This window comes from Dreissena polymorpha, chromosome 12, assembly GCF_020536995.1.
Source record: "Dreissena polymorpha isolate Duluth1 chromosome 12, UMN_Dpol_1.0, whole genome shotgun sequence".
In the NCBI taxonomy this organism is placed as follows: Eukaryota; Metazoa; Mollusca; class Bivalvia; order Myida; family Dreissenidae; genus Dreissena; species Dreissena polymorpha.
The window spans coordinates 33,274,272-33,300,778 of record NC_068366.1 but is presented as its reverse complement, the minus strand read 5'-3'; the positions used below and the strand labels follow the sequence as shown (position 1 = coordinate 33,300,778).

General features: G+C 36.9%; 1 protein-coding gene across 11 annotated transcripts in view; it reads left to right on the top strand.

Annotated features, from left to right (window-relative positions):
• The window catches only part of LOC127853681 (intersectin-1-like), a 117,055-nt gene that overhangs the window by 25,326 nt on the left and 65,222 nt on the right, over positions 1–26,507 (top strand). For 8 of the 11 annotated variants that reach the window (XM_052388390.1, XM_052388391.1, XM_052388387.1 and 5 more), the window contains 12 exons: positions 55–205; positions 5,841–5,952; positions 9,157–9,306; positions 9,718–9,858; positions 11,020–11,107; positions 12,476–12,490; positions 13,582–13,721; positions 15,008–15,165; positions 16,550–16,791; positions 21,810–21,919; positions 24,080–24,310; positions 24,794–24,940. In XM_052388390.1, the coding sequence (XP_052244350.1) occupies positions 55–205; positions 5,841–5,952; positions 9,157–9,306; positions 9,718–9,858; positions 11,020–11,107; positions 12,476–12,490; positions 13,582–13,721; positions 15,008–15,165; positions 16,550–16,791; positions 21,810–21,919; positions 24,080–24,310; positions 24,794–24,940 (1,685 nt within the window). The remainder of the gene's footprint in view (positions 1–54; positions 206–5,840; positions 5,953–9,156; positions 9,307–9,717; positions 9,859–11,019; positions 11,108–12,475; positions 12,491–13,581; positions 13,722–15,007; positions 15,166–16,549; positions 16,792–21,809; positions 21,920–24,079; positions 24,311–24,793; positions 24,941–26,507) is intronic. The other 3 variants (XM_052388392.1, XM_052388383.1, XM_052388382.1) reach the window with 2 other exon arrangements.

Genomic DNA, 26,507 nt, shown 5'->3' with positions numbered 1-26,507 from the left:
CAGATATCCATCAATTATTGTAAAGCCAACATTTTGGGTTGTTTTATTCCGCAGTGACGTTTGAAGACAAAAGAAAAGAGAATTTTGACAAGGGGGCATTGGAGTTGGAGCGGCGTAGACAGCAGCTACAGGAGCAGTTGAGGAGAGAGGAGGAGGCAAGGCTGGCCAAGGAGAGACAGGAGCAGGAGAAGAGGGAGAAACAGAGGTGAGGCTCAAATAACAGTGTTGAATGTGACATAACAGACTGCCATTAAGTTCAAGACGCTGAGGATGAAATAACAGATGTGAGGAGGAAATAATAGATGTGAAAGTGAAAAATAGAATAATGACTAAGTGAAATTAATGTTGTACAAAAGAAGAGAAGGTGACATCACACAGTTTGTGTGTTTAAGAAGGATGGATGCAGTTACCTGTAATGTAAGACATAACCTATGAACTAAGGTAGTATAGACCTAACCTTTGAACTTAGGTAGTGTATACATAGCCTTTGAACTTAGGTAGTGTATACATAACCTTTGAACTTAGGTAGTGTATACATAGCCTTTGAACTTAGGTAGTGTATACATAGCCTTTGAACTTAGGTAGTGTATACATAGCCTTTGAACTTAGGTAGTGTATACATAGCCTTTGAACTTAGGTAGTGTAGACATAACCTATGAACTTAGGTAGTGTATACATAGCCTATGAACTTAGGTAGTGTAGACATAACCTATGAACTTAGGTAGTGTAGACATAACCTATGAACTGAGGTAGTGTAGACATAACCTATGAACTTAGGTAGTGTAGACATAGCCTTTGAACTTAGGTAGTGTAGACATAGCCTTTGAACTTAGGTAGTGTAGACATAACCTATGAACTGAGGTAGTGTAGACATAGCCTATGAACTTAGGTAGTGTAGACATAACCTATGAACTGAGGTAGTGAATACATAGCCTATGAACTTAGGTAGTGTAGACATAACCTATGAACTTAGGTAGTGTAGACATAGCCTATGAACTTAGGTAGTGTAGACATAACCTATGAACTGAGGTAGTGTAGACATAACCTTTGAACTGAGGTAGTGAATACATAGCCTTTGAACTTAGGTAGTGTATACATAGCCTTTGAACTTAGGTAGTGTATACATAGCCTTTGAACTTAGGTAGTGTAGACATAACCTTTGAACTTAGGTAGTGTAGACATAGCCTTTGAACTTAGGTAGTGTATACATAGCCTTTGAACTTAGGTAGTGTATACATAACCTTTGAACTTAGGTAGTGTATACATAGCCTTTGAACTTAGGTAGTGTATACATAGCCTTTGAACTTAGGTAGTGTAGACATAGCCTTTGAACTTAGGTAGTGTAGACATAACCTATGAACTTAGGTAGTGTAGACATAGCCTATGAACTTAGGTAGTGTAGACATAACCTATGAACTTAGGTAGTGTAGACATAACCTATGAACTGAGGTAGTGTAGACATAACCTATGAACTTAGGTAGTGTAGACATAACCTATGAACTTAGGTAGTGTAGACATAGCCTATGAACTTAGGTAGTGTAGACATAACCTATGAACTTAGGTAGTGTAGACATAGCCTTTGAACTTAGGTAGTGTATACATAGCCTTTGAACTTAGGTAGTGTATACATAACCTTTGAACTTAGGTAGTGTATACATAGCCTTTGAACTGAGGTAGTGTAGACATAGCCTTTGAACTTAGGTAGTGTAGACATAACCTATGAACTTAGGTAGTGTAGACATAACCTTTGAACTTAGGTAGTGTATACATAGCCTTTGAACTTAGGTAGTGTAGACATAACCTATGAACTGAGGTAGTGTAGACATAACCTATGAACTGAGGTAGTGTAGACATAACCTATGAACTTAGGTAGTGTAGACATAACCTATGAACTTAGGTAGTGTATACATAGCCTTTGAACTTAGGTAGTGTAGACATAACCTATGAACTTAGGTAGTGTAGACATAACCTATGAACTTAGGTAGTGTAGACATAACCTATGAACTTAGGTAGTGTATACATAGCCTTTGAACTTAGGTAGTGTATACATAACCTTTGAACTTAGGTAGTGTATACATAGCCTTTGAACTTAGGTAGTGTATACATAGCCTTTGAACTTAGGTAGTGTATACATAGCCTTTGAACTTAGGTAGTGTATACATAGCCTTTGAACTTAGGTAGTGTAGACATAACCTATGAACTGAGGTAGTGTAGACATAACCTATGAACTTAGGTAGTGTAGACATAACCTATGAACTTAGGTAGTGTATACATAGCCTTTGAACTTAGGTAGTGTATACATAACCTTTGAACTTAGGTAGTGTATACATGGCCTTTGAACTTAGGTAGTGTATACATAGCCTTTGAACTTAGGTAGTGTATACATAGCCTTTGAACTTAGGTAGTGTATACATAGCCTTTGAACTTAGGTAGTGTAGACATAACCTATGAACTTAGGTAGTGTATACATAGCCTTTGAACTTAGGTAGTGTAGACATAACCTATGAACTGAGGTAGTGTAGACATAACCTATGAACTGAGGTAGTGTAGACATAACCTATGAACTGAGGTAGTGTAGACATAACCTATGAACTTAGGTAGTGTATACATAGCCTTTGAACTTAGGTAGTGTAGACATAACCTATGAACTTAGGTAGTGTAGACATAACCTATGAACTTAGGTAGTGTAGACATAACCTTTGAACTTAGGTAGTGTAGACATAACCTATGAACTTAGGTAGTGTATACATAGCCTTTGAACTTAGGTAGTGTATACATAGCCTTTGAACTTAGGTAGTGTAGACATAACCTATGAACTTAGGTAGTGTATACATAGCCTTTGAACTTAGGTAGTGTATACATAGCCTTTGAACTTAGGTAGTGTAGACATAACCTTTGAACTTAGGTAGTGTAGACATAACCTATGAACTTAGGTAGTGTATACATAGCCTTTGAACTTAGGTAGTGTAGACATAACCTATGAACTGAGGTAGTGTAGACATAACCTATGAACTGAGGTAGTGTAGACATAACCTATGAACTGAGGTAGTGTAGACATAACCTATGAACTTAGGTAGTGTATACATAGCCTTTGAACTTAGGTAGTGTATACATAGCCTTTGAACTTAGGTAGTGTAGACATAACCTTTGAACTTAGGTAGTGTATACATAGCCTTTGAACTTAGGTAGTGTATACATAGCCTTTGAACTTAGGTAGTGTAGACATAACCTATGAACTGAGGTAGTGTAGACATAACCTTTGAACTTAGGTAGTGTATACATAGCCTTTGAACTTAGGTAGTGTATACATAGCCTTTGAACTTAGGTAGTGTAGACATAACCTATGAACTGAGGTAGTGTAGACATAACCTATGAACTTAGGTAGTGTAGACATAACCTATGAACTGAGGTAGTGTAGACATAACCTATGAACTTAGGTAGTGTAGACATAACCTATGAACTGAGGTAGTGAATAAATTATCTGTCAAATTAGGTTGTGTAGACATAATCTATGAACTTAAGTAGAGTAGACATAATCTATGAACTTTGGTAGTGTATACATATGCTATAAACTATGGCTTTCTTGAAAACACTGCTATGGTTCATTTGTAACAGTGTTACGATAAAGCCAAGATCAAAGTTCTAGATGTTATACCCCTCTTAGATCAGAACAGTGGCTAAGAGTTTGTTTGTGTCTAGAACAGTGATGATTGCATATCTTTGAGTGTTTGTTGTGCAATGTGTTATTATTTATTTTAATATTAGTCAGGCTTTTTTGAAAACAGCAAAGAGCAAAGTTCTAGATGTTATGCCTCTCTTAGATCATATCAGTGGCTTAGAGTCTGTTTGTGTTTCGACCAATGATAGATGCATATCTTGTATTGTTAGTTCTGCTTATACAAATGTTTTCATTTAACAAGGCTTTTTTGAAAGCATAGTTCTTTAATAAGCTTGTTTTACGATTAAGCAAAGACCAAAGTTCTAGATGTTTTACCCCTCTTAGATCAGAATAGTTGCTAAGAGTGTTGGTGTCTTGAACATAAATGATTGCATATCTTTAAGTGTTAGTTCTTCTTATGAAAATTTGTTTCATGTTAACAAGGCTTTTTGAAAACATAGTTCTTAATTGAGCTTGTGTTACGATAAAGCCAAGATCAAAGTTTCAGATGTTATACCCCTCTAAGATCAGAACAGTGGTTAAGAGTTTGTTTGTGTCTTGAACAGTGAAGTTGAATATGGCAAAATAATATATTCACATATGGCTTCTTGAAATCATTGTATTCCCTAATGGAGGCAGTATTTCTACAGAGCGCAGATAAAGCTCTAGATGTTATACCCCTCTTTGATCAGAACAGTGGCTAAGAGTCTGTTTGTGTCTTGAACAATGATATTAAATATGACACTTACAATTGAATCAATTATTTTCAAAATAATATATTCACATATGGCTTCTTGAAATCATTGTTTCCCCTAATGGAGACAGTGTTTTTATAAAGCCAAGATAAAGTTCTAGATGTTATACCCCTCTTAGATCAGAACAGTGGCTAAGAGTCTGTTTGTGTCTTGAACAATGATATTAAATATGGCAAAATAATATATTAACCTATGGCTTCTTGAAATCATTGTATTCCCTAATGGAGACAGTATTTCTACAGAGCCCAGATAAAGTTCTAGATGTTATACCCCTCTTAAATCAGAAACGGTGGCTAAGAGTCTGTTTGTGTCTTGAACAATGATATTAAATAGGCCTAAATAATATATTCACATATGGCTTCTTGAAATCATTGTATTCCCTAATGGAGGCAGTATTTGTACAGAGCCCAGATAAAGTTCTAGATGTTATACCCCCATAGATCAGAAACAGTGGCTAAGAGTCTGTTTGTGTTTTGAACTATGGTGATTTTTTAGACCAAAGTTTCTGTAAATGGCAAGCTTACTCATTCATCAAAATCCTTTGTTCAGTGTATGCCCTATATAAAATTCTGTGTTTTTCATACTCAATAAAAAATTAGAATTAAGAAAAAAGTATTTTTGTTATAACAGTTTAATGAAACTACATGTTTACACAACCTTACTAGAGACTTAATGATTTTTATGATTTTTTCCATCTTTTAAACAAACATTAATTGAAGAAAACAGCTGAAAACAACACTGAAATATGGAATTATTTCATGCTGACTCATGGAAGTAAAGAAACTAAGGTTTTAATACTGATTTCTCATAGAGAATTTTCATCATTTTGGGAATGTTACCTTTACCCATTAAAATTGGGAATTAAAATTAAAATTACTTAAATTGGGGGAAAAGTGTTAATGTTTGTGTAAAAGAATGATTTATTGGTGATGAAACTTACATAAAACAAAAACTCCCAATGTTAATATAAGTAAAATATATAATACAACTTCAACACACTTTATTTCTGGACAAATCATAGCTTTACTTCTAAACCCTGAAACTGAAACCATCAATTGTGAAATTTTGTTCTAGCCATCGGGAATATGGCTGAATAACAGCTATACAATCAGCCAAAAAGCCCTGCGTTTAACAATGTTGAATGCAACAGTTGGGAATTTTATTTTTTGTTAATGCGGGCATAATATGAGCGGCATTGTAGAAAAAAAGGCTCTAATGCATATGCGTAGTGACGACACTCTCCGTTTTTATGGAATATTTCGTTTAAAAAAGGTTTCTTCTAAACAAAAATATTGTGAATGCTGAAATGTTTGTCCCAGATTAGACTGTGCGGATATCACAGGCTAATCTTGCATGACACTGTACGAACATGCATTAAGCCCTGTTTTCCCAGAATGAGGCTCAGTATTGTATTGGTTGTGATTCAGACAGGAGCAGGAGCGTAAGAAGCAGCAGGAGTTGGAGCGACAGCTGGAGAAGCAGAGAGAGATTGAACGACAGAGGGAGGAACAGAGGCAGAAAATGCTTGAACAGCGCGAGGTGAGCATGGATCATACCAGTAGATGTAATTAACCAAAGATGAAATTTCTCCTCTTTTCAAGTGATTTAAAAAGCAGGAAATTAGCCAGGTGTGTGATTTCTTGTCCTTTTAGTTGATTTCAAAGACAAAATTAACCAGGGGTGTTATTATTCCTCCTTAAAGCTGATTTAAAAGCATATATGAAATATGGCACTTACAATTGAATCAATTACTTTTAAAATAATATATTCACATATGGCTTCTCGAAATCATTGTTTTCCATAAAGGAGGCAGTGTTTCTATAAAGCCCAGATAAAGTTCTAGATGTTATACCCCTCTTAGATCAGAACAGTGGCTAAGAGTCTGTTTGTGTCTTGAACAATGATATTAAATATGGCACTTACAATTGAATCAATTATTTTCAAAATAATATATTCACATTGGCTTCTTGAAATCATTGTTTTCCCTAATGGAGGCAGTGTTTCTACAGAGCCCAGATAAAGTTCTAGATGTTATACCCCTCTTAGATCAGAACTTTGGCTAAGAGTCTGATTTGTGTCTTGAACAATTATATAACATAGGCCTAAATAATATATTCACACATGGCTTCTTGAAATCATTGTTTTCCCTAATGGAGACAGTGTTTCTATAAAGCCCAGATAAAGCTCTAGATGTTATACCCCTGTTTGCTCAGACAGTGGCTAAGAGTCTGTTTGTGTCTTGAACAATGATATTAAATATGGAACTTACAATTGAATCAATTATTTTCAAAATAATATATTCACATATGGCTTCTTGAAATCATTGTTTTCCCTAATGGAGACAGTGTTTCTATAAAGCCCAGATAAAGTTCTAGATGTTATACCCCTCTTTGATCAGAACAGTGGCTAAGAGTCTGTTTGTGTCTTGAACAATTATATTAAATATGGCACTTACAATTGAATCAATTATTTTCAAAATATATATTCACATATGGCTTCTTGAAGTCATTGTTTTCCATAATGGAGACAGTGTTTCTATAAAGCCCAGATAAAGCTCAAGATGTTATACCCCTCTTAGATTAGAACAGTGGCTAAGAGTCTGTTTGTGTCTTGAACAATGATATTAAATATGGCACTTACAATTGAATCAATTATTTCAGAATAATATATTCTTATTTGGCTTCTTGAAATCATTGTTTTCCCTAATGGAGGCAGTGTTTCTACAGAGCCCAGATAAAGTTCTAGATGTTATACCCCTCTTAGATCAGAACAGTGGCTAAGAGTTTGTTTGTGTCTTGAACATTGATATTAAATAGACCTTAAGAATATATTCATATATGGCTTCTTGAAGTTATTGTTTTCCTTAATGGAGGCAGTGTTTCTACAGAGCCCAGATAAAGTTCTAGATGTTATACCCCTCTTAGATCAGAACAGTGGCTAAGAGTTTGTTTGTGTCTTGAACAATGATATTAAATAGGCCTAAAGAATATATTCACATATGGCTTCTTGAAGTAATTGTTTTCCTTAATGGAGGCAGTGTTTCTACAGAGCCCAGATAACGTTCTAGATGTTATACCCCTCTTAGATCAGAACAGTGGCTAAGAGTTTGTTTGTGTCTTGAACAATGATATTTATTAGAGCTAAAGAATATATTCACATATGGCTTCTTGAAGTCATTGTTTTCCTTAATGGAGGCAGTGTTTCTACCGAGCCCAGATAAAGTTCTAGATGTTATACCCCTCTTAGATCAGAACAGTGGCTAAGAGTCTGTTTGTGCCTTGAACAATGGTATTAAATATGACACTTACAATTGAATCAATTATTTTCAAAATAATATATTCTTATTTGGCTTCTTGAAATCATTGTTTCCCTAATGGAGGCAGTGTTTCGACAGAGCCCAGATAAAGTTCTAGATGTTATACCCCTCTTAGATCAGAACAGTGGCTAAGAGTTTGTTTGTGTCTTGAACAATGATATTAAATAGGCCTAAAGAATATATTCACATATGGCTTCTTGAAGTCATTGTTTTCCTTAATGGAGGCAGTGTTTCTACAGAGCCTAGATAAAGTTCTAGATGTTATACCCCTCTTAGATCAGAACAGTGGCTAAGAGTCTGTTTGTGTCTTGAACAATGGTATTAAATATGGCACTTACAATTGAATCAATTATTTTCAGAATAATATATTCTTATTTGGCTTCTTGAAATCATTGTTTCCCTAATGGAGGCAGTGTTTCGACAGAGCCCAGATAAAGTTCTAGATGTTATACCCCTCTTAGATCAGAACAGTGGCTAAGAGTTTGTTTGTGTCTTGAACAATGGTATTAAATAGGCCTAAAGAATATATTCACATATGGCTTCTTGAAGTCATTGTTTTCCTTAATGGAGGCAGTGTTTCTACAGAGCCCAGATAAAGTTCTAGATGTTATACCCCTCTTAGATCAGAACAGTGGCTAAGAGTTTGTTTGTGTCTTGAACAATGATATTTATTAGGCCTAAAGAATATATTTACATATGGCTTTTTGAAGTCATTGTTTTCCTTAATGGAGGCAGTGTTTCTACCGAGCGCAGATAAAGTTCTAGATGTTATACCCCTCTTTGATCAGAACAGTGGCTAAGAGACGTCTGAGTCTGTTTGTGTCTTGAACAATGATATTAAATATGGCACTTACACTTGAATAAATTATTTTCAAAATAATATATTCACATATGGTTTCTTGAAATCATTGTTTTACCTAATGGATACAGTGTTTCTACAGAGCCCAGATAAAGTTCTAGATGTTATACCCCTCTTAGATCAGAACAGTGGCTAAGAGTCTGTTTGTGTCTTGAACAATGATATTAAATATGGCAAAGTAATATATTCACTTATGGCTTATTGAAATCATTGTATTCCCTAATTGAGGAAGTGTTTCTACCGAGCCCAGATAAAGTTCTAGTTGTTTTAAAACCCCTCTTAGATAAGAACAGTGGCTAAGAGTTTGTTTGTGTCTTGAACAAGCATGATTCTAAATCTTTAAGTAAAGGTTTTTCCGCCCAGTTAATACGTTACACACAAGTATTAAGCCCAGCTAAATATGGTAGGATTTTTGTTGAGACGAGAATTTCTTTAAAAGAAAATTTCCATAAAAGCCAAAGATGTTTTCCCAGATTGCTCAGGTTAATTTGGGACATCACTTAAGGCACATGCATTAAGCCAATATCCAAAACAATGCACATATTGACATTGTTACATGTACTTGCAGGGAGCGCGGCGTGAACTGGAGCGTCAGCGTCAGATGGAGTGGGAGCGCCAGAGGAAGGAGCAGCTTATGGCGGAGAAACTGCGCGAGTACGAGCAGCTTAGTGCACTTAAGTCACGCTCCAGTGACCTGCGGTGTGAGCTCGAGTCATTGGTGAGTAGGCGCCCGTGACTGTACGGAAGGCTGTACGGCAAATGTAACTACATTAGCTGATGAAAATGAAACCATTTTACTTTGCCTTGTTTTACTACAATACTACCCTTTTACTTAATACTTCAACTTGCGTGCATATTTTAAATGTTTCATTTCTTGTAGAAATTATTTAAAATTAATGGTTTCTTGGAATATAATGTTTAGGAAGTAAATAGACGGCACACATTGATGTAAAAATTGAATGATAAGAATGCTTGTTACATTTGAACAGTGATTCCCATAGGTGGAATGTTTGAGATTAAGTAAAGAATATGCTATACACAGTCTACCTGGAAATGGTGATACTTTTCTAAAAAGAAAAGAGAACACAACGTATGAGCTCGGATAAATGTGTGCCATTCTGTTTTGCAGCAAGGCAAAAAGACAGAGATCACTATGAAGATATCCCAGGTGAAGAACGGAGTGGGTGACTTCACGGCCCATATCGAGGCTATGAGGAGCACCAGGGATCTCAAGAACAAGGACATAGACAGGCTCAATAGGGAGATACAGGTAGGACATAGACAGGCTCAATAGGGAGATACAGGTAGGACATAGACAGGCTCAATAGGGAGATACAGGTAGGACATAGACAGGCTCAATAGGGAGATACAGGTAGGACATAGACAGGCTCAATAGGGATACAGGTAGGACATTTTTTTTACACATTCTCACAAAGAAGCAAAGCAAAAATTGCTATATACAACCAGCTTTAAACGAAAACAGCCTGGAGTAACTAGCTGGGTGAAAGGCTTTGTTTACGAAAAGTCCAGTTTCTTTTTGTGGTATTGTGCACAATTTTAAACTGGAAGAACCCCCCCCCCCCCTCCTTCCCCCCCAATAAAAAAAAATGCCAATTTCCTTGCTGTATTTAATTGGTCAATCATTTATTGGTATAATTATCTTCAATTTCACTATAAACTGAATGAGCAATAAGTGTGAGCGCTGCTTCAACTGCAGAAGTGTATTGATCAGCTGAGAAGAGTCGCCAGACATGTAGACAGGAGGGGTCCTTTTTCTATCAAATGTTTATGTCTTCTTCAATAAACCTCACGTTACTTTTTTATGTTAAATTTCAATATGACCATTCCTGCATTATTGTCCTGTACCAGAGGGATATAGAATTGGCATTGTCTGTCAGTCCGTCCGTCCGTCTGTTACAAAATTTATTTTTGGCGGGGTATATCAATTCAACGAATTTGCTTGTTTTAATATGCAACTTTGTTGGAACTTTATACATCACATTTGGCTACAATTTTTAATATACCCTGCGCTTGTGGCTGAAAATAGTAGTATTGCTTTCACAAAATTCCATGAAAGCTAACAATTGGTAAGGGCATTTTAAAAATATGATACTAATCACTGTTTATAAGGGCTTGATTGAGGTATTTATTTGAAGTGCAGTATAATTGTTTTGTCTAATGAAATAAATATTATAAGTATCTTTTGGCGCTTAGCTAATATTGCCCTCGGCCTCTTTAGACATCAAGTTCTTCTGGGTGCAATATTTTCTTTACCCATCAACTGCCTTTGATAATTGGTATAGTATTTTCTGTAGATTGACATGTGTGCCATGATAATTGCATGGTTTACTGAGTTATTTCTGAGTCTGGACAGTGGCTGGTAAATGCCAGCAGTGAATGCACATCCTGTTCACTGGTTTCTATCGTACAGGAAGTGAAGCAGCGGCTCTCGAGCCTCCAGTCCGAGAGGGAGTCCTCTGACCTACGAATGCAGACCAGCGGCCAGGCAAACCCCATGTGTAAGTAGATAATATGTATGAGCAGCGCTGTGCGAAAACCGGGCTTAATGCATGTTGTTAAATGTCGTCCAAGATAAGCCTGTGCAGTTTGCACGGGCTAATCAGGGATTACACTTTTTGCTTTTATGGTATTTTTTATCCCCCGCCATAGGAAGAGGGATATTGTTTTGGCGTTGTCCGTCTTTCCGTCCTTCCGTCTTTCTGTCCGTCCGGAGCCATATCTTGGAAGTGCTTTGGCGGGTTTCATTGAAACTTGGTATGAGTATGTATATGGATATGAGGATGATGCACGCCAAATGGCATTGTACACCATCTGTTAATAACAGAGTTATGGCCCTTTGTATCTTGAAAAAATGCTTTTGTGAGTGTCAAATATAATACTTTTGTGTCCAGAAGCATATTGGCGGGGGATATCAATTCAACGAATTTGCTTGTTGTTTAAAGGAAGTGCCTTTTCGAAAAAATCCAGTTGAGGGGGAAAGTGTTGCCCCACTTTACGCACATGTATTAAGCACTGTTTTTCAAGCGCAATGTACACAAATGTAAAATAATGGTTGGGCAACCAGTATCAAAATGATGTTGAAGCTATTGTGGTATAATAAACAACAGTGTGATTTCTCCTCCTATCGCCAGAGTTAATTTATTTCATTACAAATTGTTCTTATATTAGCTGGAATTATGGTAATCCCACTAAGGCTGGTGAGATATTTACCTCCTCATGTTTTCAAATTCACCACCCTTGACAACAAACTTTGTGAAATTATTTAAAACAGTTTTATCTCAGCAGTCATTGAAATTCAGATGTAAATCTACAAGCAAGTCGGGCTAGTAATATGGGAATTTGTACTAGCCCGAGTCAGATTTTACTAGACCAAACATTTTTGTTAAAAATGCAGTTAAACATAACACATAATACAACTCTCTTATTAATTTCATCCTCGTCCAAGTCAGCTTCCTCGTCATCTGAGCCAGCCTCTTTTGGATTCTGAAATAAGAAGAAATTAATTTCACACACGAATTTCAATCTTATCACAATTATAAATATATACATAAAGTTTAGGTAAAAAATTAGCAGAACTGTATCCCATATATCCATGTGAAAGAGAGAGCAAACTTGAACCACCAGAAAATATATATTCAATTAAGTGCCAGGTTATTCTACAAAAAGCCAGTTGACAAATGCGTAAATTACTAGTTTTTTGCTGTCGGACTAGTGCAAATTTCGACGACTGTCTCAGCCAGGTTCAAGTATCATTGGAATCATCCAGTACCGGTATGTTGTCCTTATATATGGCCTATTAACAGTTTCTGCTCCAAATGTTCACAGTGTGCATCTAACCTTTACCATAACAAATAATATATCTATAGATTTATACAGGGTGGGTAAGTAACTGTTGAACAAAGTGTTCTTGTTCAGTGATTTTTTGGCTTTATGTTTTACTGCCTTTGCCTTATGGATCGGGGAAAATATCGTGTAAAGCCATGACATTGGACATATGATAAATGATGTATATGATTATTAATAACAGTATACCATTGTTTATAAGTGCATTTTAAATATATATTATAAAAATGTGGCTATAATTTCTTCTTTCAATCAAGATAATGTTAAGTTGATATCTTTTAAAATCTATGCTAAACAGGCAATAGTAAAAATAGTAAAATGTAGCCTTTAACATTGTTATGAATTCAATTAAATAGATGAATTCTATTAAATATTAGATGTGGAAAACATAAACAAAACACACTTAAGTGTTCTTGTTGTGTTATTGATGTATTAAACTGAGCTTTATTTAAGTATTGAATTTGTTTACTTTTCAATATCTTGCATTTCTCATTTTGAGTTCCATGTTATTTTAGTAAACAGTATAGTGATAAACACTATAAAGCAGAATGTGCATATGAATCTGATTAAACACAGATCCACTAACATATACATGTAAATCAAAACATGTCTGTCTTTTTTCATTTTGGAACAATAATCTTGTAAAATGTTTTTTTTTTGTGAGTAGACTAAACTCCAATTTGCAAAAATTCGTTCCCATGAAATACATTTACTTAGTAGATTTCTGATAAATATTTGTTGTTTGTATCTAAAACATATTCTCAATCGTTAATTGACACACACATTCCATTCCTACAAACTATATTATTTCCGTCATTTATTTTAATGTTATTTATCAATTAGGTAAAATATTGTGAATTCATTTCCTCTTTGTTTGCCACATTTGCTAACCAATAGTAAAGTCTGTTATGGTTCAGGGAAAACTCGGCACACTGTGTTGACACTCCTGATACGGTATTATCACATTATATAACATTTCTAGTCTCATTGATTTTATTGGGCAAGTTTGGCATTTTGGGGGAAATTTTTGTAAGCATGAGGAAACATTCACTTTTTTGCCTTTGGCAAGCAGCCAAATAACAGCTGTTATTTTTAATGAAACTGATTGGTTTGTGTCCCCCATTTTCAGCGGAGACCCATCGAACCATGATGCACAGTGTGGAACTGAAGAAGACGTCCGTACAACGACTGAAGAAAGACCTGCAGCAGCTGGAAAGGGACACTGAGTCCAAACTAGCTGACATAGATACACAAAACCAGAAACTGAAGGTGTGTGCTGGTTGTTTTGTTACCACTTACTGTTCCTGTAGCTAGCAATTAACAATTAGTGGTGTGATTGTTTTGCCTGTAAGCTTTAAAGGTTCATGATGTTTATTTCAATTGATGGTATTTTATTTTATACACAAAACTTTAAACTGAAGGTGTGTGGGCGTAATCATTTACCATTTAGTGCAGGGGTGAGAATTTTCGGTGGATACACTGAATTCCGGGGATTGTTTAGATCAATGTAAATGTTCATGGTGAGCTTTTGTAACGGCCTTTTGTCAGTCGTCTGTCTTGCGTTGTCAACAATTACCTTGTTAACACACTTAATATCCCATCTTCATGAAACTTGGTCAGAACATTTGGTATAATGATATCTTGGGCGATTTGGAAAATGGTTCTGGTTGGTTGAAAAACAGAATGATATAATCAAAGCACTTTTTTTGTTTAATGGTGATTGGCCTGTCCCTTTGTTTGATCTTCCGTCCAAAAACAAGGTTAAGCCTATTGACATGTTTCATATAACATCAAAAATGCCTTCTACAAAGCTCTGATACTTGAAGGGATGATGTTTTTGAACACTTTCAACATTCACACATCATCTCACCTCATTTTTAGCTCGGCTGTATTCGGAGAAAACCGGAGGTATTGTCATAGCCAGATCGTCTTCCGGCGTCGTGCTTAAACCTTTACATTTTGTTAACCTTTTGAACATTTGCCCTAAATTCAAAGTGCTTTCATCAACAGCTTTGAAACTTCATATGTAGATGCACCTTGATGAGTTCTACACGCCACACCCATTTTGGGGTCACTAGGTCAAAGGTCAAGGTCACTGTGACCTCTTAAAAAAAAATTTGACAAGCTTTCATTATTTCAAAACTGCTCCCGCAGCCTAGCTTTGGCACCGGTTATGCGGTGCTCTTGATACCTTGTTCAGCAATTGCTAAGCTGGTCTGAAGCTGGGCTTGCTGCATGTAGCATGAGACCCATTTTCGCATGATGCAACTCACATGTGTAAATACCAATGAGCATTGCTCTGTGAAAAGGGGGTTTAATGCATGTGCGTAAAGTTTTGTCCCAGATTAGCCTTTGCAGTCCACACAGGCTAATCAGGGAGGACACTTTCCACTTTTATGATTTTTTTGCGTTTAAAGAAAGTCTGTTCGTAGCAAAAATCCAGTTTAGGCGAGTGTCGTCCCTGATAAATCTGGGACAACACTTTACGAACATGAATAAAAACCCCTTTTCTTTGTAGAGTGCAGCTCAAATGTATTAATGTTACTACTCTGCAGGAGTTCAACTCTAATCTGTCCAAGCTGCAGGCAGACATTGGCAAGGTGGAGAGGCAAAAGCAGAACACTGCGGCTGAGCAGGCCGAGAAAGACCGCATCCAGCGAGAGAAGGACAAACACGAGACCTTGAGGAAAGAGCTTGAAGCTCAAAGACTGCAGTAAGTTCTCACAGATTGTGGGGGCAGATTTAATAGACGTTATTGGAGCCTTCTGGGACAACCATTCTTAATGCATGTGCCTAAAGTCTCGTCCCAGGTGAGCCTAATCTGGGACAACACTTTATGAACATGCATTAAGCCTAGTTTTGCTAGAACAACACTTTTTATGCCCCCGGTAGGGTGGCATTTAGCAGTTGAACTGTCCGTCAGTATGTCACTCAGTCTGTCCGTCCGTCTGAAAAAAACTTTTAACATTGGCCATAACTTTTTCACTATTGAAGAAAGCAACTTGATATTTGGCATGCATGTGTATCTCATGGAGCTGAACATTTTGAGTGGTGAAAGGTGAAGGTCAAGGTCATCCTTCAAGGTCAAATGTTAAATATATGGCGTCTGTCCGTCTGAAAACTTTAACATTGGCCATAACTTTTTCAATATTGAAGATAGCAACTTGATATTTGGCATGCATGTGTATCTCATGAAGCTGCACCTTTTGAGTGGTGGAAGTTCAAGGTCAAGGTCATCCTTCAAGGTCAAAGGTCAAAATAATAATAATTCAAAGTGGCGTTCTCATGAAGCTGCACATTTTGAGTGGTGGAAGTTCAAGGTCAAGGTCATCCTTCAAGGTCAAGGTCATCCTTCAAGTTCAAGGTCATCCTTCAAGGTCAAAAGTCACAAAAAAAATCAAAGCGGCGTTCTCATGAAGCTGCACATTTTGAATGGTGGAAGTTCAAGGTCAAGGTCATCCTTCAAGGTCAAAGGTAAACAGTTTGAGCACTGCTGTAGATGAAGTATTCTTTGAATTTTGATGGACGCTCTCAGACATGCTAAATTATCAGTTGCCACTACCTGATGTTAATTTCCTGGCATCTAGCAGTTTTTCCCATTTCATTCCCTTCATGTGTGCCAGGAGAAGTAGTACCTGCAGTTTGTATTCTGGAAAAATAATTGTATGTAGTCCGAATGCGAAGTCTGGGGAAATCATTAGACTTGTTGACTTTAACTAGCATTAACCCTTTACCACTTAGCTACGTATTTAACCCTTTACCACATAGATAAGTATTTTGACGCATCTGTGATCCGTTAGAAAGTTAAATTTAATTAAAGGCCTTTCTTACTAGATTCAAGTTTTTAATGCCTTCATTTCCAACACTTAGATACTGATGAGCAGCAAACAGCATAAAACCTGAACAGGCTGCGAGTTACTTGCATGCTTATCTGGTTTTATGCTGTTTGCATATAGCTATTTTCACTTTGCTTTTAAGTGAGAAAGGGTTAAAAGGATATATTCAAGTAGAGATTAAATAGAAAAAAAATTAAAAAATCTGCTTTCAGTTTTTTGTTAAATAATAGAAAAGTACATTTCCTCGCTTTCTGTATATAGGGAGGTGAGTGCCAAATCTAAGAAGCCTGCAGAGGAAATCAAACCATCAGCGGCGGCTACTACTAATGGTGGCTGGTTTGCCTTCGGTAACGACTCTGGCGCCACCACATCGACCGCCACCAGTGATAACTGGGCATCTTTGTTTGACGCCCAGCCCAGTGCACAGGCTGCAACCAAGGGTGGGAGTGGGTGGAGTGCAGCATTCTCTAGTCAATCTTCAACTACCACCATAACTAGTAATGGTAGGCTTGCTGACCATCTTGGTTTTTTATGTCCCCCACCCACTATAGTGGGGGACATATTGTTTTTGCCCTGTCTGTTGGTGTGTTTGTTTGCCCCAACTTTAACATTTTGCTATAACTTTTGCAATATTGAAGATAGCAACTTCATATCTGGCATGCATGTTTATCTCATGGAGCTGCACATTTTGAGTGGTGAAAGGTCAAGGTTATCCTTCAAGGTCAAAGGTCAAATATATAGCTTCAAAGTGGCGCAGAAGGGGACATAGTGTTTCTGACAAACACATATCTTGTTTTTTAGCTCATCTATTTTTTGAAAAAAAAATATGAGCTATTGTCATCACCTTGGCGTCGGCGTTGGCGTCGGCGTCCAGTTAAGTTTTGCGTTTAGGTCCACTTTTCTCAGAAAGTATCAATGCTATTGCATTCAAACTTGGTACACTTACTTACTATCATGAGGGGACTGGGCAGGCAAAGTTAGATAACTCTGGCGTGCATTTTGACAGAATTATGTGCCCTTTTTATACTTAAAAAATTGAAAATTTTGGTTAAGTTTTGCGTTTAGTTCCACTTTTCTCAGTAAGTATCAATGCTATTGCATTCAAACTTGGTACACTTACTTACTTTCATGAGGGGACTGGGCAGGCAAAGTTAGATAACTCTGGCATCCATTTTGACAGAATTATGTGCCCTTTTTATAATTAGAAAATTGACAATTTTGGTTAAGTTTTGTGTTTAGGTCCATTTTATTCCTTAAGCATCAAAGCTATTGCTTTCATACTTGCAACACTTACTAACTATCATAAGGGGACTGTGCAGGCAAAGTAATGTAACTCTGACTGGCATTTTGACAGAATTATGTGCCCTTTTTATACTTAGAAAATTGAAAATTTGATTAAGTTTTGTGTTTAGGTCCACTTTATTCCTACAGTATCAAAGCTATTGCTTTCATACTTGCAAGATTTATGAACTATCATAAGGGGACCGTGCAGGCAAAGTTATGTAACTCTGATTGGCATTTGGACGGAATTATGGGCCCTTTATACTTAGAAAATTGAAAATTTGGTTAAGATTTATGTTTTGGTCCACTTTACCCCTAAAGTATCATAGATATTGCTTTCATACTTGGAACACTCACAAACTATCATAAGGGTACAGTAAAAGGACAAGTTGCATAACTCTGGTTGTCATTGTTACGGAATTATGGCCCTTTTTTGACTTAGTAACTTTTAATATATGGTTAAATTTTGTGTTTCGATCCACTTTACTTCTTAAGTATCAAGGCTATTGCTTTCAAACTTCAAATACTTACATGCTATCATGAGGTTACTGTACCTGGCAACTTGAATTTTACTTTGACCTTTGAATGACCTTGACTCTCAAGGTCAAATTATTAAATTTTGCTAAAATTGCCATAACTTCTTTATTTATGATTAGATTTGATTGATACTTTGATGAAACTACTCTTACCTGACATACCACAATAGACTCCACCCAAACCATCCCCCGTGCCCTCCCCCCCCCTCCCCCTCCTCCCCCCTCCCCCTCCAATTTTTTTTTTTTTTTTTTTAAGATCATCTCACAAATGACCACCACACCCTCACACTATACCCCCACCCCACCCCCAATTTTTTTTTTTTTTTTTTTTTTTTAAGATCATCTCACAAATTACCACCACAACCCTCACACTATACCCCCCCCCCCCCATTTTTTTTTAAAACTGTTATGTTTGAAATACCGTCCAACCATCGCACCCAAACCCCCCCCCCCCCCATCGCCCCCCCAACCCCCCCCCCCCCCCCCCCCCCCCCCCCCCCGATTTTTTTTTTTTTTTTTTTTTTTTTTCGCTTTTTTGGAAGATAATGTAATAAATGTCCACAACCCCACACTATACACCCCTCTTCACTCCACTCCTCCCTCCTTTGTGATTGAAAATGAGAGTCCCTTCACCTTTAAAAAGAAAATAGATGAGCGGTCTGCACCCGCAAGGCGGTGCTCTTGTTTTTGCTTATGTTTTGCTTATTAAAAAATGGTGCAGTGGAATTAAGTGTTTCAGATCAAAGTGCATCTGTGATTTTATTACATTTTCTTTAATTTAATATCACAATAATTGCAACGTACACAACAACTACTCTTTCATTTATCACATACACTATTAATATTCTTTTGTGTGTGAAAAATGTTTACACTTGAATGGGTGATCATAGTGTTTTAAATGGATATTATTGCATTTAAATATGAGCAGAGCTCTTTGAAAAAGGGGGTTTAATGCATTTGCGTAAATTGTTGCCCCAGAGTAGCCTGTGCAATCCGCACAGGCTAATCAGGGACTGCAATTTCCGCCTAAACTGGATTTTTGCTAAGAGGAGACCTTCTTTAAAAGAAAAATATCATAAAGCAGAAAGTGTCGTCCATGATAAACCTGTGTGAACTGCACAGGCTAATCTGGGACAAACTTTATGCACATGCATTTAACCTCCTTATCACAGAGCATGTTCATATGTTTTTAGTTTACATTATGGAAGCACCTTAGTTAGAGCTGCAACGATTCGATCCGATTCATCAAAAATCGATTCGAAATGCTTCGATTCGATTACGATACCAAACCTACCAAATTCGATTCGATTCTTTAAAATATATACATATATATATACATAGATACGTAAAGCGCGCTGTATTCTGACTATTGATACAGGGAGGTGTAGGTTTTATATTTACCTGTAATTGCGACGCGCGCGATTGGTTGCTTATTACTTTAGTCATCCAATCAATAAGCCCGTTACGGTCTACTTTCGTAAAAAGCGTCAAAATGGCTGAACAAGTTGTTGCCGACAAATTGAAATTATCAGATGCGGCTAAGAAGCTAAAATCAAAAGTGTGGCAGTATTTTGGGTTTCGGGATGGTAGCCCTACCAATAAAGCTAAGTGTAAACTGTGCTTCACGGATGTGGCGTACGCTAAGTCCGGCTCAACCACTAATCTAATTTAATGCAATATGTCAAACGCAAACATAGCGTCAATTTAGCAAGACAAAGAGGTCGCACAAGTGCAACTACTCAAGTCGCCAGCCAGAAAAGTAGTTCTTTTTCTGTTGGAGTTTTGTTAAGTTTATTAGAAAATATGATTTGTCATACAGGTAACAGGTTATGCTGTCATGGCACAGTGGTAGACATGCTTATAGCGGTTTTGGGTAAAGGTGTAATAGTGATAGTACTACCATTCAACTGATTCCAGATACGTTTTTATGATTATTTATTTATTTTTTATATTATTGTGTAATCTAGTCAGAAGTTTTAAAATTAAAATTGAGTCCTAATTTGCTATTCTTTTATATGTGTTTTATTGAAATCACATTTGAACAGAAATGTTAATTTTGAGGCATACGAGTGAATATATGATAAAACTAGGTTTGAAGATGAATCGAATCGAAAAAATCGGTATCGGGAGTGTCTGAAATCGAAATCGAATCGAATCGAACTGTTGGTGAATCGTTGCAGCTCTAACCTTAGTAGTAGTCGATTTTTGCTCACATTTCTAGTTATTAAAATAATGCTCGATTGATTTTTGCACAAAGTAGGTTACATGACATACATTAAGAATTATTATTCCAAGAAATCTATTTTGAAAGTCAGAAACATAAAGTGGGATTTTGATATGCTAGGTTTCCACTGTTGTTGGTTTTGTCATGAATACTATGATTATCCATACATAACTGCTTGTCGTGTTACTTTAAGATTTCATGCTTTGATATTTTGTGATGCGTATCAGTAGACTTTGATACCCTGCCAGGCGCTCAGATCTGTTTGCAAATATGACAACTTCATGTGCTACAATTTATTACTGACTTGTATGACTCACCTAGTGATGGAGTGTAAAAAATACTTTTTTTGGTCTTGATTGAGCATTATCCTCACAATCAGGTACCCAAAAGATGTATGTTTTCAGCGATGTTTTTGCATAATTGGGAAAAGTACCAGTACAAGTCCAATCGGGAATATTAGCAAGAAAACCCCTGAAATTAGGAAAATTCGCGTTGTGAAATCTTCAAATTGCGAAATGAATGTAATTTTTGCTAACAAATACTTAAAAATTGAGAATTAGTGTTGTCAATATGTCAATATTACATTACCTTAGGTTCAACTCCTACAGCTGCACAGGGAAATTAACTAAATGTTGCATTTTTATGGGGGGGGGGGCTTCAATTGTTGTGGTTTTTTGGACAGAATTCATAAATTTTCCCTGATTGGGTAAGTGCCGTTTTAGGGTACTTTATCAACAAGGAAAAAATTTGCTGTTTTTTGCACTAGGTAATACATTTGCTTATGTTAATCAATCACCATTGGGCTCCAATGTTCATGTTTTGAGCTTTTGACTAGATTCTAATGAGATAAATGCAGCCATAGTTAATATCAGCCTCTTTTATTTTTTAGAGTGCAACACATCATAACAGAACATATCGTATTGCTCTTTATTTAGTACCAATCTGTGATCCATGAAGAGGAAATGCAATTGAATACACTACAGCTCTTTGTTCTAATAAATTGTTATCTGATAAGATGCTTACATTAATATTTGATGGCAAGTGATTAAATTTATAATAGTAATTTTTGTACAGCATTCACTATTAGTTCTTAATTTTAATTGTGGCACTAATCATGATAGTTGGAACATAGTGTATAGATTGTCTTGAAATATCTTGCAATACAAGAGCATCAGCACATTAAAAACAATCTCAAAGCTTTGATAATGGTTATGTGTGTTATTTGATAATTGAGTCATGTTCTGAGAAAACTGGGCATAATGCATGTGCGTAAAGTGTCATCCCATATTAGCCTGTGCAGTTCGCACAGGCTAATCAGGGACGACACTTTCCGCTTTTATGACATTTTTCGTTTAGATGGAGTTTCTTCTTTGCAAAAATCCAATTGAGGACTGCACAGGCTTATCTGGGACGACACTTTACGCACATGCATTAAGCCCAGTTTTCTCAGAACACGACTCAATGTTTTTCTCATCTTCAGATTCACAAGGTTTCAAGTTATCTGGTGCCAAGAAGAAATACAAGGCATTATACCAGTTTGATGCTCGCAACAATGATGAACTTTCCTTGATGCCCGGTGATATTGTAATGGTATGTTGGAACAACATTTAGGTCTTTTCCTGGGAAACTGGGTTTATGCATGTGCGTATAGTGTCATCATAGATTAGCCTGTGCAGTCTGCACAGGCCAATCTGGAAGATACTTTCCGCTCAAGCAATATTTTTGCTAAGAAGAGACATCTTTTAACAAAAAATACTGTAAAAGTGGAAAGTGTTGCTCCTGATTAGCTTGCGCTGGTGACAACTCTTTACAGACATGCAGTTAGCCCAGTTTTCCCAGAACAAGGCACACTTTATGTAGTTTATAAACCAATTTTGAGACTTAAATGGTTAATGTAGGATATTTTTTTATATGTTGATGACTTAAAACTTTCATTTGAACTTGTGAATGCTTCAAAATGATGTTTGCATGGCAATGACAGTAATGGGATACTGATGCTAGAAATATAAAGGATTTGAATGTTTCTATGAAATTCTTTAAATGTTGTGTACTAAAAAAACCAACGTGTGCATTTACTGCATGAGGATTGATTTCTCCCCCTTATAGCTGATTTCATCCTGTTTTAAGTGTCAAGATTGCTTTTCATAATGTGAAGACTTTTTAAGGGGAGATAAGAGTTTTTTTCTCTCCTTAAGATCGGTCAAAATAGCAATTGTACCAGTATTCACCAAACAATTCCTAGAATAAGTCTCACAATAAAGAACATTATTAAATTTGAATATTCAAGAATAGCTATAACCACCTCTATCTCCATCATTCCTCAATAGTCATGTAGAATATTTTTTAATGACATAATTACAAGATGTAGTCTGCATATATTCATACTTTGAAGTACAGTAAAAATGCAGTCATAAGTCGAGATTTTTTTCCTCCAAAAATTGATTAAAATTATAGTCTCGACTCATGAGATCGTTCATGAAAAAAAATCGAGGTAGATCGATCCCCGCGTTGTCGCTGTAATGGTTGTTTAAGTTGTTGGTGTCATGAAAACTTGTTGATTTACAACGCAAAATTTCTTATTTTAACTGATACGAATTAACTTAATCATATTTGTATGCCCCCGAAGGAGGGCATATAGTGATTGGACCGTCCGTCTGTCTGTCTTTCCGTCAAACTTTGCATTTAGATTTTGCATTTAGGTTTAAAAAAAATGCTCAAAACTTTTATGTCGCTTCAGATATCAACTTGATGTTTGGCATGCATGTGTATCTCATGGAGCTGCACATTTTTAGTGATGAAAGGTCAAGGTCATCCTTCAAGGTCAAAGGTCAAATATATGGCTTCAAAGCGGCACAGAAGGGGGCATTGTGTTTCTGACAAACACATCTCTTGTTTTACCTCACATTTGCTTTATTTTGATAATTAAATCCAAAGTTTAATGTTAGCAAGTTGTTTTTTTACCGGAATTGTAAACAAAGAATCAGTAAAAGTCTTTCGAAAATGTGCACTCTGTGTGAATTGACAGTTTGACGTCATCAAAGGTAAGCTGCTTCCCCTCTGAAACCATAAAGCAACAAATTTTAGCTGAAAAAATGAGCTTTTTTTGTCTAGCAATCAACATGCCGAACTAATCGTGTGTTTGTTCCTTAATGGCAATTGTCCATTTAAATAATAGCATGTGCATAGCACCGGCTTTCAAATCTTTTGCAGAGAACGGAGTCGGAGTTTAATGGTTAAATGAGCATGTGTTTTACGCAAGTTGAGTTCTGATTTGCCGTAATTACTCGGCCTAAGCATTTAAACAACGAATACATTTATCTATGATTTTCAGAGAAATACCAATTAGTTCCGATTTACAAACTTCCTGTACAGTTCCTAATAATGGCGGACGCTTGTGTTTACAAAGTTCCTAAACACATATATCGTAAATAATGACACAGTGTTTTGTTGAATTATTGCTAATTATCAAATTGCAAAGTAATACTATTTTTAACTACTATAATATCGGGTTTGTTTAATATAATTAACATGTTAAACAATATAGTTGTGTCACAGAATTGGAAATAAATTTGTTGGGTCGCAACTTGTTTTACACATCCCCCCACCCCCCGTATGAACGGGTAGACTTATGACTGAGTTTTTACGGTATGTTTTTTTAAATTATTTCTATATCAAGTCTCTTCTTTGATCTTAAGCCTAAGAATAGGTTGGTTAATACAGGTCCTTGACTAGTTTCCATGTCATGTGCAGGTATTTGATGACCAGACAGGGGCGGAGCCCGGCTGGAAGGGCGGGGAGATTGGGGGCAAGTGTGGCTGGTTCCCTGAAGCCTATGTGGAGAGAGACGAGGAGGGAACTGGTGCAGTGGACTGGGGAACCGCTGGCATGAGCAACTCCATAGCAACATCAGAGGACTCCTCCTTCATGGCCGTCCCCAGCAGTAAAGTGCCCGCCATCTCACCTTCTCCAACCCCTGGACAGGTGGGTAAAATAAACAACAGGATTTATAAAAGCGGAAAGTGTCATCCTAGATTAGCCTGTGCAGACTGCACAGGCTTATCTGGGATGATAATTTACGCCCATGTATTAAGCCCAGTTTTTCCTCCATATCCCCTTCACCGGCCCCCAGACTGGTACATTGAAGTGGTATATAAAGCATATAAAATAGTTAGTTTCACCAAACCCTAAACTGCTGGTTGAAAATGGTTTAAGGCTTAATTTAACATTTGACATTAGTATCTAAATATAGGTGCAGGATATTATAGGAGGTTAAGTACCATCCAAGATAAGCCTGTGTCAGGTACGACACTTTTCCCTTGTTTGGAATCTTTTCGTTCAAACAAAGTCTCTTATAAACAAAAAACCAGCTGAGGCGGAAAGTGTTGTCCATGATTAGCCTGTGCAGACTGCGCAGTCCAATCTGTTATGACACTTTACGCGCATGCATTAATTGTTACCCCACAGGGCCAGGCTGCCCCAGACGGCCTTCAAGCACAGGCTCTGTACCCCTGGAAGGCCAAGAAAGATAACCACCTGACGTTCAACAAGGGGGACATAATCAGAGTCCTGGAGCAGCAGGATATGTGGTGGTCCGGCGAAGTGCATGGCAAGGTAGGCAGCATGACGCTTGTATACCCCTTGACCGCTGACATATGCACTTTGACAGACTTAAAAGTCCCTTAACAAATCAAATTAAATTGAACATTTGTTATGCCCCCAGAACATAGGTTCTGGGGGCATATTAAAATCGCACCGTCAGTTAGTTACTTAGTTAGTTAGTTAGTCCGTCCGTCCGGATTAGTTTCCGCTAAATAACTCGAGCAAATGTCATGGGATCTTCGCCACACTTCATGAGCATGTGTAAGGTCATAAGATCTGGGTCAAGTTCGATAATCACCCAAATTGACCTAGACACTCCTGAGTTACGGCCCTTGAATCATCGAACTCGAGCAATTATCATCAGATCTTTACCAAACTTCATAAAAATGTGTAAGGCAATAACGCCTAGGTCAAGTTTGATAATTGGCCAAATGGACCCAGACACTCCTGAGTTACGGCCCTTGAATCATTGTAAAATTGCTTTTTTTCTCGTTTCTGCTCAATAACTCAAGCAAATGTCATAGGATCTTCGCCACACTTCATGAACATGTGTAAGGTCATAAGATCTAGGTCAAGTTCGATAAGCAGCCAAATTGACCAAGACGCTCCTGAGTTACGGCCCTTGAATCATCGTAAAATTTGTTTTCTCGTTTCCGCTCAATAACTCAAGCAATTGACGTCAGATCATCACCAAACTTCATCAAAATGTTTAAGGCAATAACGTCTAGGTCAAGTTTGATAATTGGCCAAATGGACCCAGACACTCCTGAGTTACGGCCCTTGAATCATTGTAAAATTGCTTTTTTTCTCGTTTCTGCTCAATAACTCAAGCAAATGTCATAGGATCTTCGCCACACTTCATGAACATGTGTAAGGTCATAAGATCTAGGTCAAGTTCGATAAGCAGCCAAATTGACCAAGACGCTCCTGAGTTACGGCCCTTGAATCATCGTAAAATTTGTTTTCTCGTTTCCGCTCAATAACTCAAGCAATTGACGTCAGATCATCACCAAACTTCATCAAAATGTTTAAGGCAATAACGTCTAGGTCAAGTTCGATAATCGGCCAAATTGACCCAGACACTCCTGAGTAACGTCCCTTGAATCATCGAAAAATTGAGTTTTTTCTCGTTTCCGCTCAATAACTCCAGCAATTGTCATCGAATCTTAACCAAACTTAATTAAAATGTGTAAGGCAATAATCTAGGTTAAGTTTGATAATGAGCCAAATTTACATAGGCACTTCTGAATTACGGCCCTTGAATCATTAAAAAATTTCGTTCCCGCTAAAAAAATTCATAACCTCTATGTCGCTTCAGATGTAACCTTCATATTTGGTATGCATGTGTATATGGACAAGGCCTTTCCATGCGCACACAAATTTTGACCCCTTTGACCTTGACCTTGAACTTTCGAAATCTGCGTTTAGGTTTTGAAAAAGCGTTTTTTGGGGGCATATGTCTTCCGATGGAGACAGCTCTTGTTAAAATATATTTAAGATTGTAACATTTCATTTCCAACCCTAAGGTAATGATGAGCAGCTAACAGCATAAATCCTGAACAGACTGCTATTTACTTGC